Here is an 18,663-nt window from a genome sequence, read left to right as displayed (position 1 = left end):
GAATTATAAATAGTTATACAGTTCCCTAATAATCACCGTGAATAAAACTGACATCTTTATTTATCTGTATTTTTTTATCTGTATTTTTTTTTTTAATGATACCGTTTCCATATTAAACAGCACTATACAATAAAAAATAAATATATATATTCGCTTTCAAATCATATTTCATTCTTATCATTGTTCTCTTATATTGTATATATTTTTAATAAAGTATTAAATTAAATAATTTTTTTTTTACATTTACAATAAACAAACAAATATTCATGGCGTTTTTTACATTTTGTGTTGCAATTTAACTTCAACCGCTAGATGGCAGTAGTCATTATGTCCTCCACAGCTAAAGGAACAATGAAATCCCACAATATCCTGGCTATGACTGAGGACGAGAGGATACAGTGACTCCAGCAGCTTTTAAAGCTGATGTTTGGACATATTTTGGTTTGAAAACAAATGAAATAAGTAACGACTTCGTCAAGAGTCATGTGGTCTGTAAATTCTGTAACACCAGAGTCAAGTACTCGACAATACTACAAAGATCCCCAAGATGACTGAGGACGAGAGGATACAGTCCAGCAGCTTTTAAAGTTGATGTTTGGTCATATTTTGGTTTGAAAACAAACAAAAGCAGTTACGACTTCGTCAAGAGTCATGTGGTCTGTAAATTCTGTAACACCAGAGTCAAGTACTCGACAATACTACAAAGATCCCCAAGATGACTGAGGACGAGAGGATACAGTCCAGCAGCTTTTAAAGTTGATGTTTGGTCATATTTTGGTTTGAAAACAAACAAAAGCAGTTACGACTTCGTCAAGAGTCATGTGGTCTGTAAATTCTGTAACACCAGAGTCAAGTACTCGACAATACTACACATATATCCTTGTTACTACACTGTCGTAACATATCGTATTGTCGCACCAAAAATCGTCACGTTCTTGCCAACACACACCACTATTTGTGCGACAGATATTTATTTTAAATGAGATTCTGGTGACATTGTTTAAAGTCCTGGAGCCTGGTGATGAATATTCACAAGTATTGGCCCCGAGGCCTGATTCGATGTCGTGGTCGAACAGGCGTGACGGGCGTGTATGGCACAGAAATGCCAGATAGCATCAGTGTGGCTAAAGTCTAAATCCCCAGCGGAGTTGTGTATCTGAAAGTGTGTCAAAAGCTTGAAGCCGTGAGATCACACGACTTGAACATATTGTGAGTTTCCTGTGGTTTGATTGTTTCAGGAAATTCACAATCAGCTCAAACGTGCTGGATGGAAACAAGCCATCTTTTTCGGTGAAGCTCTTTGTGAGCCTCTACAAAAAAAAGTCTGACTAGAGGAATCCCCCCTGTGGTTATGGAGCAGGATTAAGGCCATTGGGCTATTATTCTACCGAAAAATGCACTTTTTCCCGCCCAGTAGGCAGCACAAAATTAATCCTCTGTATCATCCACGCAAAAAATCTCTAATCTAGAATATTACATTGTACTTCTGCTCTCGGTGATGACGTAGTACAAGACTAGCTCGGAGATTAAGGGTTAACTCTGGATGCTTCGTTCTTTTTTGTTCAATTGGTGGAGCTTGGACATGACAGTCGGAGACAAATCCCAGGAACGAAACCAAAGAAAAATCAAAGTGCAGATCGTAAAATCAGTCGGCAGTCGGTCGGTTCAGAACATTCATCTCTTGATGAGATGACTTGCTAACAAAATCACTCGCAAAACCCCCTATTCTGCATCCCATCAGCAAATAAAAACCCCTCTGACATTTTGGGCTGTGATCCCTGGCGACCGACCTCGTCATCCGTCCTCACTCGATGTTGACTTTCATCACTCACACTTCCTTTTTGCTTCTAGATCTATGGTCACTTGCCCAAATCTGTTTTCTATCAATCACTTTTTTATTATTATTCTTCGTGTTATTGAGGCTGTCCGCACTAAATCTGGTTCTACTTGAGGTTTCCGCCTGGTTAAGAAGTAGTACAAGTTTTCCACGCCACTTTAGCTCATTCTGATTCACTGGAACCTGTTTTTTTCTCTTCTTGCTCAGTATAATGTTGTTTAAGATGTAAAGAGTAAACTTTTACATTTTGTCACTAAATTTAAATAAATAAAAATATGTTTTTAAATTTAAAAGAGAGTCATTTTCTCTTTGGTAGCTAATCACACATCTATATCTCTAATCATAAACCCGGTGTGTAGGATTAAGTTTAATCCAATATTGATGCTAAACCAGGATTTTGAGCCGAAAAATGGTACTATGTGTAAAAACACTTTTTACACAGTAATGAAAAAGGAGTAAAAAAGTCTAATTATAAATGATAAATTATAAAACAACTATGATCCAAATGTGTAATTATTATACAAACGTTATTTTAATTGACTTTGATGGCTTACAAACACAAGAAGAAAAAAAAATGGAAAAAATGATAATTGAACAGTTTTATTTTGGATTTAATAGGATTTACTTGCCCATGTCACCAACTTTTAAACCGTTTAAATGCAGACATTAAATTCACCGATCCTCAGATAGAAACAAATAAAAATAAAATATCATGAACAGCCAAAAAAAACAACAACTCCAAATCCAAGACTGATTGAACAAGTTCTCATTAATAACTTGTTTTTTACTCATTTTAACTAATTTACAGGTACATTTTTTGAGTAGACTTGATTGAAACGAGGATCTTAACGTGTCAAGAGTCACAAGCTAATGTTACTTCTGAAAAAATCTGGACTTTTTTTCAAAATTAAAACACCTTTTCAGACAGTAGTAATCAATAGAAGAAGAAAATATTCCAAGTCACAAGAGGTTGGTAAACACTGTGATATTTGGTATTAGTGATGTATTTTTGTTGTATTTCCAACTGCATTATTTTGCTGAAAGTCAAAGTAGACTTAGAAGAATTCAGAAAAATAAACTGATTCATTGCATACATACTGGCAAATACATAAGCCTAAAGAGGGGGAGGGGCATTCTTTTGATTCTATTACCAGTGAAAGTAGTTTAACTGACCAGCAGCGACTACACAACTGTGCTCGGAGGAATTTGTGTCGTCCAGTAAAAAAAAGAAATTCTTAAGACAGATTTAGGTCTGTTAAGAAAAATGTTGCAGCCTTGTCAGTGTGTATTTGTAACACAAACACACGATCAATGTGTGTGAACATGTCGTTTTTCTCCAACACGGTTAAGTTGTTGATCTGGTGGTAAAACTAAGCCCCCCCCCCCACACACACCCTTTTAACCTCCATTAAAACCACACACATGCTTATCCTCCCCTTGTTTGGCTGTCAACATCCTTCAGACAATTACACCTCAACGCGCTCCAGAACCAAACACAACGCACAGCTCCACGCATCCCACTCCAGGCAGTGTTGGGTTACAGCGAGCTGCACTTTCACACCGAGAGCTAACGTTTCAAACAGTCCAATATGTTTAGAACAGGACGCTCTGCTCTGCACACTCAAGGCAGAGGTCAGAGTGGACCGACCTGAGAGCGAGGAGGTGAGAGAGATTCTACGGGAATATATCGGTGTCATCAGAATATTTATGAATGGTTGAATTTAACATTGTTTAATGTAGGATTTTCTTAATTGAAATGTTGGTTTTTAAATTTTAAAAAATATATATATATAATTGAATTGAATAATGTTTATATTAAAAGTCAGAAAATGCTTCTATTTTTTTAATTTTACTTAAAAATAAATTTAGTTTAAGGTAAATACTAGAGTTTTATATTGGGATTTTAATCATTTAAACATGTATTTTCTAAATTCAATTTTATTTTTTTAAAAACGTTGGCATAAAAGTGCCCCCCAACAATACAGTTGCTTTTGAATACACGTTTTTATATTAAATTTAGAAGGATATTAATTTAAATATATATAATTTAGTATCTTAAGACGTTTTTATTTGTTCAGGCTTTTCCTTGATTTTCTGGAACTCCTGTTGTGTTATCAGTTTTATGTTGACCTTTAAAGTATATACTTTATTGAATATTGTTTTGATTGTTTAAGCGCTTTGTGACCCTGGTCTGGAAAAGCACTATATAAATAAAAATGACTTACTTACTTACTTACATTTAATTTGGAACTATAGGAATTAAAATGACAAATTATGCTTAAATAGACAATTCAATCTGTAAATACTCAAAGTTTTAATTCAATGATTCAATAAATATACTTTATTCAAGTTTGAGTTTTACTTATTAAATTTAGCGATTAAAAAAAAAAATTAAAATTCCTAAATGGTACTGGTATTGCTAGACAAAAGCAAAAGAGAATCAAACTTCTCGATCGAACTTTCATCCAATAATGGTGGCTCTATTATACCAATGTATTTATATTGAATTTAAAAGGCTACACGTTAAATAACATTGAATTTGGAAAATGTATTTTTCATTTATAGGTAATAGAATATCAAACTCTAAATGTAAAAAAAAACCTTGTAAATCTTGTAAATATTCAATAAATAAAAGTTCATCCTTTTGAATAGACAAACAATTGAATAAAACAAAAAATATCGAGTACTTGAAAACGACTTCAACAGTCAAAATTTAACATGTTTAATTCAATGAATTCAATATTTTAATGGAATTAACAGTAAACATGACAGTTCATGTTCGGCGCCTGACAAAAGTCCAGGAAGTTGTGCAGCAGACGAGGGAAACAGACTGCACGGCGAGAGGCCACTGACGTTGGGAACGTCTCCAGCTTTGATTACGTAACACACTTTAGGAAAAAATAAAGAGACCCACTTGAGTAATAAAGCGACGTTTCAGGCAGCTGAGGGTCATTGTCGTACTAAATTTAGCGGCCTGACAAAATATTTAGGTGCCTCCTGGATATCACTCATTAGATAGCTCTTGGCATCTGTCGTCGCTTAGCAACGCTCGCAAAACAAGCCGGTCGCACAAAATGTGGAGCACCATGACTCAAAGATTCAGACTCAAAAACATCCAGAATCAACGGCAAGTCGTTGAGAAAAAGCGTGAGACTCTGGTGGTTCCTGCGCCGCCGCCAGGTTTCCATAACAAACAGCTGAACCTATGATGCGGGTTCGGCTCCGATAGGATCTTCTTTGGTATTTTTGACACAACGGTGTCGAGCTGTGGGTCGACTTGCATGTGAGCCACGACGTCACGGGCGAAAAAGAAAAATCTAAAGCGACAAACTATCCCGATTGGACGACTCTATAGCAACAACCACAACGGTAACGTTGGTTGCCATGTTTGTTTTGTTGCAGGAGCAGATCAACACATTTATCCTACAGCAAGATAATAATGTTTACAGTACAGAATTCTTTCCAGTTTCCTAAGTCATAGATTTTAATGTCACAAAACACTTCTGCCCAACAACTTCATGACAAAATGTAAAAAGTAATAAAAATAAGGGTATAAAAAAAATAAGAAAACACTAAATTATTACGGTATTTCTTCATGATACCGATGGAAATTCAAATTACTTTATTTTAACTTTTGAATCATTACATTTTCATCATATCAACCTTATATTTAAAAAAAAATGTGTATAAGAGATAAAGAAACAATAAAATCCAACAAGACACCGACGATGACTGAGGACGAGAGGATACAGTCGACTCCAACAGCTTTTTAAAGCTGAGGTTTGGACATATTTTGGTTCCGAAACAAATGAAAGTATGTCAAGAGTCATGTGGCCTGTAAATTCTGCAACACCAGAGTCAAGTACTCGGACAATACTACAAATATATCTTCGTTATACAGTATCGCTATGTGCTGTAACAATAACCCTGTATCGTTATTACGTATCATATCGCCAGATTCTTGACAATACACACTCCTATAATCCATAAAGATCCAAGCATCTGGACTAAGTACTTAATATGTATTAATACAGATTGTACTTCTTTAAACATGTACATTTGAAGGTAAAATGAGTACATTTTATACATTTGCTTCTGTATCTTTTAAAACTAAAACGCCATTTAACATGTCAACGCTGGTTTCTACCTGAAATTTAGGATAAAAAGTTTCAACTTTTTTCTCAGTTGCTGCTTTAGGTGTCTTTTGCTGACAATCCTGCCGTTGTGTTTTGTATAGATTATAGAGTAGATTCCCAAAATGTTTCTTAAACATGTGTCCTTGTTTTCTGTTTTATATATATATATATAAAGTAACATTTATTTATTTTTGAAGTAACATAATATTGTGTTCTTCAAGTGTATCATTTCAAATTAAAAGCCCATTAAATGAGCATTATTTAACAAACAACCTCCTAACTTTACAATAATAAATGGGCATTAAATAATAAAGAAAGGCAACTTTAAAAACAAAGTCACAAAGAAATTAAATGTATCTCATAAATGCTTGACATCTGGAGTACACACAAATAATAATTTAAAGAAAAATGTTCAGAACATTCACTAAGTTCTGGTTTAACCTTCTACATTTTCAACTATAACCCTCCAGGCGGGTAAAGTTAATCTGACCGGATCATCTTTGACTCGATAATCCTGCAATAAATCTTCACAGAAAAGACTTTCCATCAGATTGAATTTAATGCGATGACACATCCAACCAACTTCAAAAGGCTTCTCATCTGCACGAGTCATGCGAGGAGGAAAAGTGGAATCATTAGTTTGTAGCACAAACACACAAGAGTTTTTCTTTTTTTACGCAGACTTCACTCAGACACCACATGTGAGATTAATGAGAGACAGACTCGACGGAGGGCAAGGACGCCATCTTTTCCCAATTGCAGACCTGGACGTAAACACCGCCTCTCCCTCTGAACAAACAACTTAAGAAATCACAATCATATGACGAAGATCTTCAACGCACGCCGGGTTAAGTGTGGAAGAATCAAAAAGCTAAAAAGGCAAAAAGGGCGACGTAAGTGAAAAGGAAAAAAGTTTATTATTGGTGCTCGGGGTGTAAAATGGAAAAAACAAAAGGGAACATTCCTGAGGGCAGTCACAGGACAAGGCAGCATTGTCATTTAGAGGCGGCTTGTTTTGGAAAGCGTTATAGTTGTCGGCCAGGAATGACCTCGGAGAAAGTCGAGCAGCTTAATTCTGCAGGTTTTTCAACGCTTGACCTGTTTGTGTCTGGCATCCTTGCTCAAAGGTACTTTGACACAGTGGCCACTTTCACCAACACTTTACCTCTTTAACAACCTAGCATTTGGGAGGTAATGCTAACTGTCTTCTAGCTGTAAGCAACAACAATAGTTGGGTTAAATACATAAATAAAACATCATGCTATGGTTCATCTCTAATACTTATTTTTAAACCTTACAAAAGACAACTAATAAAAACATTTATTATCTTAAAAAAGGAAAAGTAGCTTCATAAAATCAACATTAAGACTACTCATGGTTAGAAAGATGCTAACTGTTAGCTGCTACATTTCTCCACTGCCCTTACTAGCACACAGCCTGCTAAGCTAACACACTGTACATATTGTTTAAAAGATGCTTACTGTTATCTGCTAAATTTCGCCACTACCCTTACTAGCACACAGCCTGCTAAGCTAACACACTGTAGATATAATTAAAAAAGATGCTAACTGTTAGCTGCTATATTTCACCACTGCCCTTACTAGCACACAGCCTGCTAAGCTAACACACTGTAAATATAGTTTAAAAAGATTCTAGCTGTTAGCTGCTACATTTCTCCCCTGCCCTTACTAGCACACACCCTACTAAGATAACACACTGTAAATATAGTTTAAAAATATGCTAACTGTAAGCTGTTACATTTCTCTACTGCTCTTACTAGCACACAACCTGCTAAGCTTACAAACTGTAAATATAGTTTAAAAAGATGCTAACTGTTAGCTGTTACATTTCTCTACTGCTCTTACTAGCACTCAACCTGCTAAGCTTACACACTGTAAATATAGTTTAAAAAGATGCTAACTGTTAGCTGCTACATTCCTCCACTGCTCTTACTAGCACACAACCTGCTACGCTTACACACTGTAAATATATTTTAAAAAGATGCTAACTGTTAGCTGCTACATTCCTCCACTGCTCTTACTAGCACACAGCCTGCTAAGCTAACACACTGTAAATATAGTGAATCTCAATATCATCAACATCACAACTTTAATAAAAACGTTTATAGACACATTGTTTTTCTAATGTTATCGGTTTTCCCCACTATTAGCTTTAGCTTGCTAGCTTGTGTAAACCTGCTAGCTAACACGACGCATTAGCGATGTGACTATGTTTGATAGACACTGCTTTTATAATATTTTAACTAAATGGAAATGGAAAAAAAAGTTAGATACTATAATGATAATACAATTACAAGATGATAAACATGCTTGACGAAAACAAAACATGACAAATTTGGGTCACAAATAATTGAAAAAATATTCATTCAGCTTTACAAGCTAACTGACAGTAGTCGGTAGTAAATTCTAATCTCACTCTATAAGTGACCCAAGGGATTCGAACCCAATTGGGCTCCTTTACTCAACACAGATAGGAAACAGATAGGAGAGGAAATTACAAGCTTGGTTTGACTTTATCAGATGGAGACACATGTTGATGGTCCAGGCATGTTGGATCGCAACGAAAAAGGAACATTGTTTTAGTTATCGCCCAGTTCAAGCATGTTAAAAATAATATAACAAAAAACTACTTCAGAAATTACATGTTTTTTCTCCAAAACATAAATTAATAAAAAAAATATCTGTTTTTTTATAATAACATGTCAATGGTTGAAAAAAGGAACTAAATTATATATTTTGTCTTGTTTTGTTTTTGATTAAATGTCTTTTTTTTATCGCTGAGTTATGATTTTTAATATTCCAGGGCTCGTGGGATGAACTGAAAAGAGTAAAACTAAAAACCAAATGATTCTCAAATATGCCCATACATATGTAAAGTGACTTGTGGGCTGGAATAATTACAGAGTTTTTGGACCATTGAATATCCATAAAAGTCCAACAAAGTAACATTTCCATGACCATGAGGTTCAATTGTTTTGTGCTGTCGGACAAGCCGAGACACGACGGGTTGTAATATGGCTCCACTTTGTAAGTGTGTGTGAGAGTGTGTGTGTGTGTGTGTGTGTGTGTGGTTGGGGTGTTTTCCAGTCGTGAAGCCCAACGACTCATCTCCTAAAGAGACAGCAGCCTCCGGTATTTCTCTCAGAACCCCCACCTCTCATTGTGTCCTACACCCAGAGGAGAGCCGGGTCGAGCGTGAAAACTCAATGAGAAAAATGCCACTTCGTGCCAGGGTTTGGGGGAACAAAAGCTGGGAAATATGATTTCAGGAAACTTAACCTGCCGGCCCTCGGGTCACAAACTACGTTTCATAGATTTACACGGCGAAGTCTCAGGAGAAACAGGAGAGCCGGGGAATCCAGTCACGAGTTCCTCAAGAGGTGCAAAGAATGAGGCTCGGCCCATCAAAGCAAATCCCTTTTATACTTATTAAAATTCCTACAGTGACTTAGTTCCTGAGCGACTTTTAAGAAACAGGAGAATGCGAGGCCGTCCACCTCGCCCGCACTCTTTTTACAAGACATCTCGGAGTATTTATAGTATTCGTGAGGCCGTGCCAGAGCATTCCCACAGGAGAAGAAAAGTTCCCATGATCCCGCACCCGCAGGCTAATCTGGCAGACTAATGGCAACTGAATCCTCGCACAATAACCCCGGGAACAGGTGCCTCCGAAATCAGTGGAGGAGAAACAAGAGAGCATCCCACTTCTGCAAATCCACAAACACAAGATTATATGTTGCAGGAAAACCCAGGAAGTCCGAGCGAAGGCAGCCAAAACACCAGAGCTGGGAATGTGACTGAAATTATAAACAATCTGTCTCTACTGTTTCTGTTTTTATCGTCACAGCAGGAGATGCTACAAATCACTCCGACTGTTGACAGTAATATTGGGATTCGTTTTGGGGAAAATATATATCATGACATGAAAAGAAAGGACAGACATAGAACTCAAGTGAGAGAAGATGAAATTATGAAAAAAAATGTATCTTAAAATAGATAGATTGTTGGTTCAATAACGCTTTAAAATGTTCCTCTTGTGAGAAAAAGTGCTAGAAAGGCTTTTTTTATTTATTTATTTATATATAATTTGGTAAAATAGATTCTCTACAAATTAGCAGTATTGGACCTTTAAACAGTTTGTTCATGTACATTCCCAATACTTAATATTAAAGGAGGAAATGAAACAAATACTGTGTATTGCAACATTTTTCTTATAATACTGTATTAATATTCAACAATACTGAATATTTTTTTATTTTTTATATTAGTTTTTAAAATATATATATATATTTAACTTTTATTTTCAATTAACATGCAAATATACCCAGTGTTTGTTCATTTTTGTGTTGCAATTAAAACCTTTGGTCGCTAATTGGCAGCAGTCATTTACATACTCCGGAGCTAAAGCACAATGGAATCCCAGGGATGACTGAGGACGGGAGGATACAGTCGACTCCAGCGAAATTCAAAGTTGGGGTTTGGACATTTTATGAAAGAAGTTAGGATTTAGGATTATTTTATTTTAACTTTAAAATCCTTACATTTTCATCATATCAACCTTTATATATTTTAATAAAATGTGTATAAAAGATAAAGGAACAATAAAATCCCTCAAGATGACTGAGGACGAGAGGATACAGTGGACATATTTTGGTTTCAAAACAAATGAAAGTATATCAAGAGTCATGTGGTCTGTAAATTCTGCAAAACCAGAGTCAAGTACTCGACAATACTACACATATATCCTTGTTACTACAGTATCGCAATATATGGTATCTTTGCCCCTGTAACGTGATACGTATCACCAGATTCTTGCCAATACACAACCCTACTAAAAGCTTTATTGATTTATATTCACACTGACAGTTAAATATTTTGATTATTTCATCTTTTGGCAGCTCATGAAATGGACCAGACATCAAAGGTAGACCTGTCAATCACTAGGAAAATGATCAATTCTTCTTCCTGTTTGGTCATTTCCTATTACAGGTTCCCGTACCAGGTTGTACTTCTCCTTTTAAAACTTCTTAATCCAAACCTAGCCACACCTCATCTCCTACTGTCCTCCTGAACCTCGTTTATGTCTCGCTGGATTCAGATGTTTTTGAAGACACTACTATTCCCATCATCAGCTCCTGGTGAAGAAGAGCAAACACCAGTGGTGTGTACGACTCCAGTCACGGAGGATATACTGCAGTCTTCTGTTCTTGTGACGCCTCTGACCTTTCTGTGCAGAGCAGCTTTTTGTCCTGTTGTTATATAGCTCCAGTCCCACATATGTCCTGCTTTTTACAGCCATTTGGTTTAAGTGTCTGGAAGCATTGTGTGGTGGTTTCTCTGCAGATAATGATCCTAAAATACAGATTTAATGTAGACACTAGCTCATTAACCGCTAAACCACCGTGATATAGCAGAGCCGGTGTTATTTGATAGCCCCGGAAGAAGTAGGGGCCTGACTCTGGCGGGATGGGTTCCCACAAACGCCGATGACGCCTTTTTTTTTTCATTCACGCTGGTGATCAGAACCACCATCTTTATTTCAGAGAAGAACTCGTCTCACCTCTGGGCAGATAAGCTGCACCTGACCTTCAGCCTGACACCGGTGTGTAACATTAGAGCTAATGTGGGAGGAAATGCAGCGCGAGCACCAACCCTTTGGATTGTTGCTATTTGAACGCAAAGGCAAAAACAGGTAGATGAGTTTAGGAGTTATTTTGACAACTATGATATTGGATCAACAGTTTTAGTTTGCACTCGGTAAAGTCAATAACTATCAGGGATGTGAGAAGATGTTAATCTTGGACGGTGGATCAGCATCTGTTCTGTCAACACACCCAATAATCATCTACTTGTCAACTCAGGTGTTTATACCATAACTTCACTTTCAAAACTTTGAAGACGTAGACACTGTTTTCCTCTGACGAGAAGCTTAGCACATACATAGCATAAAATCAACTCGAAATAACGTCTTTGACTTATGCCTACCTGTTAGCTTAGCAACAAGGGCTATCAAAACAATAGCGTCAATCTTAACTATATTATATAATCTATAACAATTTTTAGTTGTGATCTGATTGTATAGTAATGTAAGTATCATGGATTATTTTTTGCTAGTTCTGTGAGCGGCTAAGACGAGGACACTTCCTTGAATCTGGATTGGACTACAGATGACCCCCCGGACCTACCCCGACCCCCTGCCAAAATGTCTGTTCACCTGTTGCCAATGCAGCAATAATAGCATCTTAGCAATAGTAGCATCTTTGGACAAAGTAAAGATATCACTTTTGCACTCTGACTAAGGAACCTCAGTCAGATCTAAAACTATACATCAACACGCTAGGCTAGCTCTAAAAGCTACACACATTTTGCAATCATGTTGTACGCGCTCTCTGCAAATGCTAATTTCTTAAGTCAGTGTAGCTAGCTTGTTATAAATAATGTGATCAAAGCTAATGCAGCAATATTAGCATCTTAGCAACACTAGCATCTTTGGACAAAGTAAAGATATCACTTTTGCACTCTGACTAAGGAACCTCAGTCAGATCTAAAACTATATATCAACACAAAAACTCTTGGCTAGCTGTTATGCTACACTCTTCAAAATGTTTTATCACTGTAGAGATACTTGTTTTTTTTTAGCAAATGTAATTTGCTTGAAAAATGATATGATCGAAACTAAGGACTATTAGGATTTCCTTTTTCCATTCTGGCTAAGGAACCTCAGTCAGATCTAAAACTATGCATTAGAACCCTGGACTACACAACAACATACAAACACCAGGCTAGCCCTTAATGCTAAACTCTTCAAAATCAATCTTATTTCAGTTTTGTAGAGATTCTTATATAATGTAATCTAAGCTAAAGCAACATTATTAGCATCTTTAGCATCTCGTAAGGATGACGTGAAGATTTCACTTTTCCACTCTGGCTAAGAAACCTCAGTCAGATCCAGAACTATGCACTAGAACCCTGGTCTACAGAACACCATACAAACAGTTTAGTAAGTGTAACTAGCTTTTAAAATAATGTCATCTAAGCTAAAGCAACTATATTAGCATCTTTAGCATGTTGTAAGGACGAAGTGAAGCTGTCACTTTTCCACTCTGGCTAAGAAACCTCAGTCAGATCTAAAACTATACACTAGAACCCTGGACTACACAACAACATACAAACACTTTAGTAAGTGTAACTAACTTTTAAAATAATGTAATGTAAGCTAATGCAACTATATTAGCATCTCTAGCATGTTGTAAGGATGAAGTGAAGCTGTCACTTTTTCCCTCAAGCTAATGCGACATCATTAGCATCTTAAGCATCTTTTGGTTTTAAAAGTATACACTCGAAAAACAACACAGTAAATTGAGTTTAATTGAATTTAATACGTCAACCTTTTCCATCTCCATCTAATTGTATAAAAATATTATTTTAATTTAAGGATCTTAGTACTGAGGGATCAATAACGTTTTTTCTTTTACCTTACCTTACCTTACCACTGCCAATGTTAGCTTAGCAATAACAGTTATCTCAACAATATTACTTTATTAAACTTGTATTTTAATTATTTTTCTTACACACAACTATCCTAAAACAATTAAATGTAATATGTTTGTCGTTGTTTTTTAGTGAAGCTACAACTTTTCACTCTGCTTTAGGAACCTCAGTCAGATCTAAACATGTATTTACAGTAACAACAATGTACTCTCAGGTTCTCAGTAGATATTTAATCTGATCTAAACTATAAATATTAATGTCAGTGATTAAGTTTTAGTTACATAACTAGATATCATGTTCCTGAGAAGAGGTTCTTTAAAAGATGGGTTTCTGGTCCAGACTCTGGTGTTGTGTCAACACTGAGACCAGGATGAAGAACTTTAGCTGATGGTCGTCACTAAAAAAAAAAAAGTTGCAGAACTTTTTACCTGCTGTCTCCTTTGGCGTTGGTGGGTGGAGGGTGAAGAACCGTCTGGTTGTCCTCCATGTCCACCACACACTTGGTGTTCAGCTCCATTTCTGCAGAACCAGAGAGAAGATTTGCGTGGGAGTGAAGAGAAAAGAAGAGAAAAACTTCTCAAGTTTTAAAAAAAATGAAGTTGAAACTCACCTCTGCGGTTCATGGGTCGAACTCTCACGGCGACTTTTACCTTCGAATCCGACATTTTTAGCTTTTTTTTTGTTGTGTTGCTCCAGGGATCCGAGAGTTTTCACGACCAGAGCCCGGATTTGTGCCGCAGGAGGAAAAGCATCAGTCGAACGAGCGCGAAATAGTCCAGGATCCGGTGAGAAAAGTCGGGAGTGTGTTCATGGTTCTGGTCTCCTGCTCTAGTGGGTCCAGACGGGGTCGCTTCTCGAGCAGATCCAGCGGCGGCGAGCTCCAGACAGCATCCCCGCCACCGCCATCTTCAACTGGGAAGCTCGACTGGTCTCTCTCCTCTGGTGGACTGGTGCAGCGGGGGCGCCCGCGGTCCGCCGCTAGGTGGCGCAAGAACATCACCAAAACTTTCTATTATTATTATTATTGTTATTATTATTATTATTGCTATAAATAAACAACAGCCGCATAATAAACATAAAAAACACTGTAAGATGAATAAAATTGATTTTTTTATAGAGTATATTGATACATAATTTAACAAAATGTTTTTTTTTTTAATAAAACCTTTTTTATGTCATCATTGTGATATTATGACATGTTTATTATATAATTTGAGATTTACAGGAAACTGTTTTAATTTTGTAAGTAAACAATATGACTTGTATGCTAACGCTGCTATTGGCTAGCTAAGCTAACTAGTTGCTTTTCATTTGAATATGTCTGTTACTTTATATTAACCTTCAGAAAATGAATTTTCTAACTAGTAACTTTTCAATTTTAATATGTCTGTTACTTTATATTAACCTTAAAAAAAATTTTTATTTAATTTTCCAACTAGTAACTTTTCAATTTGAATATGTCTGTTACTTTATATTAACTTTAAGAAAATGTTTTTATTTAATTTTCTAACTAGTTGCTTTTCATTTGAATATGTCTGTTGATTTATATTAACCTTAAGAAAATGTTTTTATTTAATTTTCTAACTAGTTACTTTTCAATTTGAATATGTCTGTTACTTTATATTAACCTTAAAAAAAGTGTTTTATTTATATATATATATATATATATATATTAATGTTGTAGAAAATGGATAGCTTGAGAGGGTAGCTCCTGGTATTGGGCAAAAAATATTTATTTATGATAAAATACACCTTTTAAAAATAAATATATATACATATATACAATTTACATATCATAAGATGTCAATGTGATATTATATATTATAGGTTTATTATTTATTAACCTTGAAAATATAGACAATATGACAATATGTTAGCGCTATTGGCTAGCTAAGCTAACTAGTTACTTTTCATTTGTCAACGTCTGTTACTATATATTAACCTTAAAAAAATGTTTTTAATTAATTTTAAAACATACAAAAATGTAGAAAGAGTGATATATCAAATCTTTACAGACTCAATGTATATATAATATATTAGTGTTGTAGAAAATGAATAGCTTAAGAGGATAGCTCCTAGTATTGGGCAAAAATGATTTATTTATGATAAAATAAACCTTTTAAAAATAAATATATATACATATATACAATTTAAATATCTATGTCAATGTGATATTATAGATTATAGGTTTATTATTTATTAAACTTGAAAATAAAGACAATATGACAACATGCTAGCTCTGTTATTTGCTAGCTAAGCTAGTGAGTTACTGGTCATTTTTAATGTTATGTTATTTTACAAAACAATCCACATAAACATGTTCTAAGAAGTTAACAAGGCGGTAAAAACTTTACAGACTCTATCTGGAAAAAAAGAGCAAATACGTTACATTCGTTTTTTGGGGGGAAATTTAGCGCTTGAGACCTTGGCTCCTGTAAGTGTTTATTGTGCGATTTAACTTGTTTTCTCTACATTTATTAAAGAAACAATGTCTTTGTAATACCATAACTTTGTGACTTTCTGTCAAGCTTATAGAAAAGAAGGAACACAACCTTAAAAAGAGAAAATAAATGTCATGATGGTAAAAGAAAGAGAGTTTCTATCAGAAACATCTTTTATTGTCTCTAAAATAATTTAATATATTTATAAACATCTTAAAGTCCAGCCTGGAGTCGTGAGAAGACCTTCACTGTGTGGTCTCCACCGTCCAGGACCACGAGTGTGTCGTGTTTGGACACGACGGCGACGGGTCGGACCAGGTGGTCCCTGACGACCGGCGTCACGCGGACCGAGTTCTTCTGGACCTTCTCCAGACTCCAGATCGTCCCCCGATCCGAGTCCACCACCAGGAGACCCCCACGCCCGTCGAAGGCCACGGCGGACAAGCTGAGGCGGACGCCGGCCTGGAGCGTCAGACCGAAGGGGTCCGTCTGGTAGATGACCTGGAAGTCTTCCGAGAAGACCGTCAGTCTCTGGTACTCGGTCACGGCGGTGCTCCCGCTGACCCCGCAACACGCCACCTTTCTAGGATCCCGGAGACAAGACGCGACCTGCCTGCACTCCACCTCGCTCCCCCCATGGACTTCCACCACGGTCAGAGTTCCCGACTCGAGGTCCGAGACCACGATCTGTCCTCGGACGTTGGTGTCGACCCCCCAGGGGAGCCGGAAGCGGCCGCGGATGGAGACCAGGTAAGCCCCCTTGGAGTCGAAGACTTTCAAAGAGCGTTCCCCCGCATCGGTCACGACCACGTCCCCCCTCGGGGTCACCGCCACATCCACCGGGAAGCAGATCTGACCCTTCCCCCCGAAGCTCTGCACCGTCCCGCCCTGTTCATCGAAGACCACCACCCTCTTCTCGCCATCGTGGACCACCACAGAGGACCCCGAAGACCCCATCGTGGACATCCCCGTGGGGTTCACCAGGGTCCCCCACCCGCCAAAAGATCGAAGAAACTGGACTGAAAGAAGACAAGAGGAGGTCTGAGGGGTTTTTGGAGGACCTGTTTGAAGGATCTCCTGCAGGTCCTGAAGCACCTGACAGCGGGAGGTGGTCTCCAGGCTGCACAGCTGCCGACAGAAGGGACAGTCCAGCTTCCTCAGGACAGGGTGGGTCAGAGCCGAGACACATTCCAGACACAGCACGTGTCCACAGGAAAGGTTCTGAGGGCTGCGTTCCATCCTCTGGCTGGTGAACTCCTCGAAGCAGACTTTACACTCCAGAAGGTTGACCTGGATTTCCTGTAAAACCCCCCCGGAGCCTCCCCCGGCCTTGAGTGACATTTCCAGATGTTTCAATTAACCCACATGCGCAGGAAGTGGGAATAAAACACATGAATCAGGAGAGCAGAAGAAAACAAGCGAGAGGAGCCGCCATGTTGGGTCAGGTGATCAGGGATCTCTGCTGCCATCTGTCGGATTGAAGGAGAACTCGTCAAACAAAACCTGAATTAAAATCCGCAATAAGTACCTTGAAACTGATCAAAATGGTGGCTCTGTTTTAATATTTAAGTCAAGGAATATGCTGCGACCACGTAGTATTATATAAAATATAAATATATATATATCAAATAATAAAATGGTGGTTGCTTCCCTCTACTGGACACTTATAATATTGCTGACAAACAAATCGTTATCGCAAAGTGTCCCTAGCGTTCTAAAATATTCTACCCTGGGTTTTTGTTTTGTTTAGATTTATGTATACATTTTAAATTTATAATAAAAAAAAGAGTTAGATAGTCTAACTCCAGTATTTTCTTTCTTTCGATAATATTATTTCTAAATTTATATATATTTTTAATTTGTAGCTTCTAAATTCAATATAATTCAGCTGATCATGGTGACATAATTATACCAACATGTTTATATTGAATTTTTAAAGGCTATGAGTAACAATTTGAATATTTGGAATTAGAATATCCATCTCTGTGTAAAGAAATCATTTTGAAAATATATTGTATTAACAAATTTATAGTTCCTTAAAATAAAATAGATTCAACCTTTTAATAAACAAATTATGTAAATACATTATTCAATAAAAACAAATTCAGTTCAATTTCAATATATATAAATGAGTGAATTAAATAATGTAATAAAATAATTGATTAAAAAACAACATTTCTATATTTCTTTCAATACTTCCATATCATCTCACCTTTCAACACTTTTGAAAATAAATAATTATATTCAACATTTTTGCATCAAACATTTTTCTATCCCAGAATGAATATACATGAACCTGGTCTATAAAAACGCTCTACAAATATTACTTACTAACATACCTGTCCGGATTGTTCAAGATTAGGATCAACGGTTCATTTTCCTCACGAGCGTCGGCTTCAAACACTTGGTTGTTGAGCCTCAGAGAAGCTGTTTCTGTCTGTCATGTTGCTTCGAGTTCAGAGTGATATCTGAGCCCGGAGTCGTCGCCGCGGCGATCAAATATCGGTCATCAGAGATCAGAGTTTTTTTTAAGTGTTCAGTCGTTGCTAAGATCTCAGTTTTTAAATATATATTAGACATTTACAATGTTATGAAAAACAAAGAAATAAATGAATATACAATGTTATTGTGTAATGTAAAATGAAGGGACCAAAACATAAATGCCAATAAAGAGTTTAAAAAAATCATATATTACAATAAGAACAGTTAAGGAAGTATTTTACTGCACAATTAGAAAT

The 18,663-nt window shown here is 36.6% G+C and overlaps 2 protein-coding genes across 7 annotated transcripts in view; both read right to left on the bottom strand.

Moving 5' to 3' along the window:
- The window catches only part of kif13a (kinesin family member 13A), a 54,207-nt gene extending 39,826 nt beyond the window's left edge, over positions 1 to 14,381 (bottom strand). For all 6 annotated transcript variants that reach the window (XM_087813046.1, XM_087813052.1, XM_087813047.1 and 3 more), the window contains exons 1-2: positions 14,095 to 14,381; positions 13,913 to 14,003 (exon numbers count right to left, since the gene is read on the bottom strand). In XM_087813046.1, coding sequence (XP_087669172.1) covers positions 13,913 to 14,003; positions 14,095 to 14,149 — 146 coding nt within the window. In that variant the 5' untranslated portion in view covers positions 14,150 to 14,381. The remainder of the gene's footprint in view (positions 1 to 13,912; positions 14,004 to 14,094) is intronic.
- Positions 14,382 to 15,841: 1,460 nt separating this feature from the next.
- On the bottom strand, positions 15,842 to 17,352 carry LOC148062801 (E3 ubiquitin-protein ligase NHLRC1-like). The gene has a single exon (XM_087813133.1). The coding sequence runs from the start codon at positions 17,264 to 17,266 to the stop codon at positions 16,139 to 16,141; it is 1,128 nt and encodes a 375-aa protein (XP_087669259.1). The 5' UTR covers positions 17,267 to 17,352; the 3' UTR covers positions 15,842 to 16,138.
- Positions 17,353 to 18,663: the final 1,311 nt, after the last annotated feature.

This window comes from Callionymus lyra, chromosome 17, assembly GCF_982586985.1.
Source record: "Callionymus lyra chromosome 17, fCalLyr1.hap1.1, whole genome shotgun sequence".
Lineage (NCBI taxonomy): Eukaryota > Metazoa > Chordata > Actinopteri > Syngnathiformes > Callionymidae > Callionymus > Callionymus lyra.
Note: the sequence above shows the minus strand (reverse complement) of the source record. Positions and strands in the feature narration are given on the sequence as shown.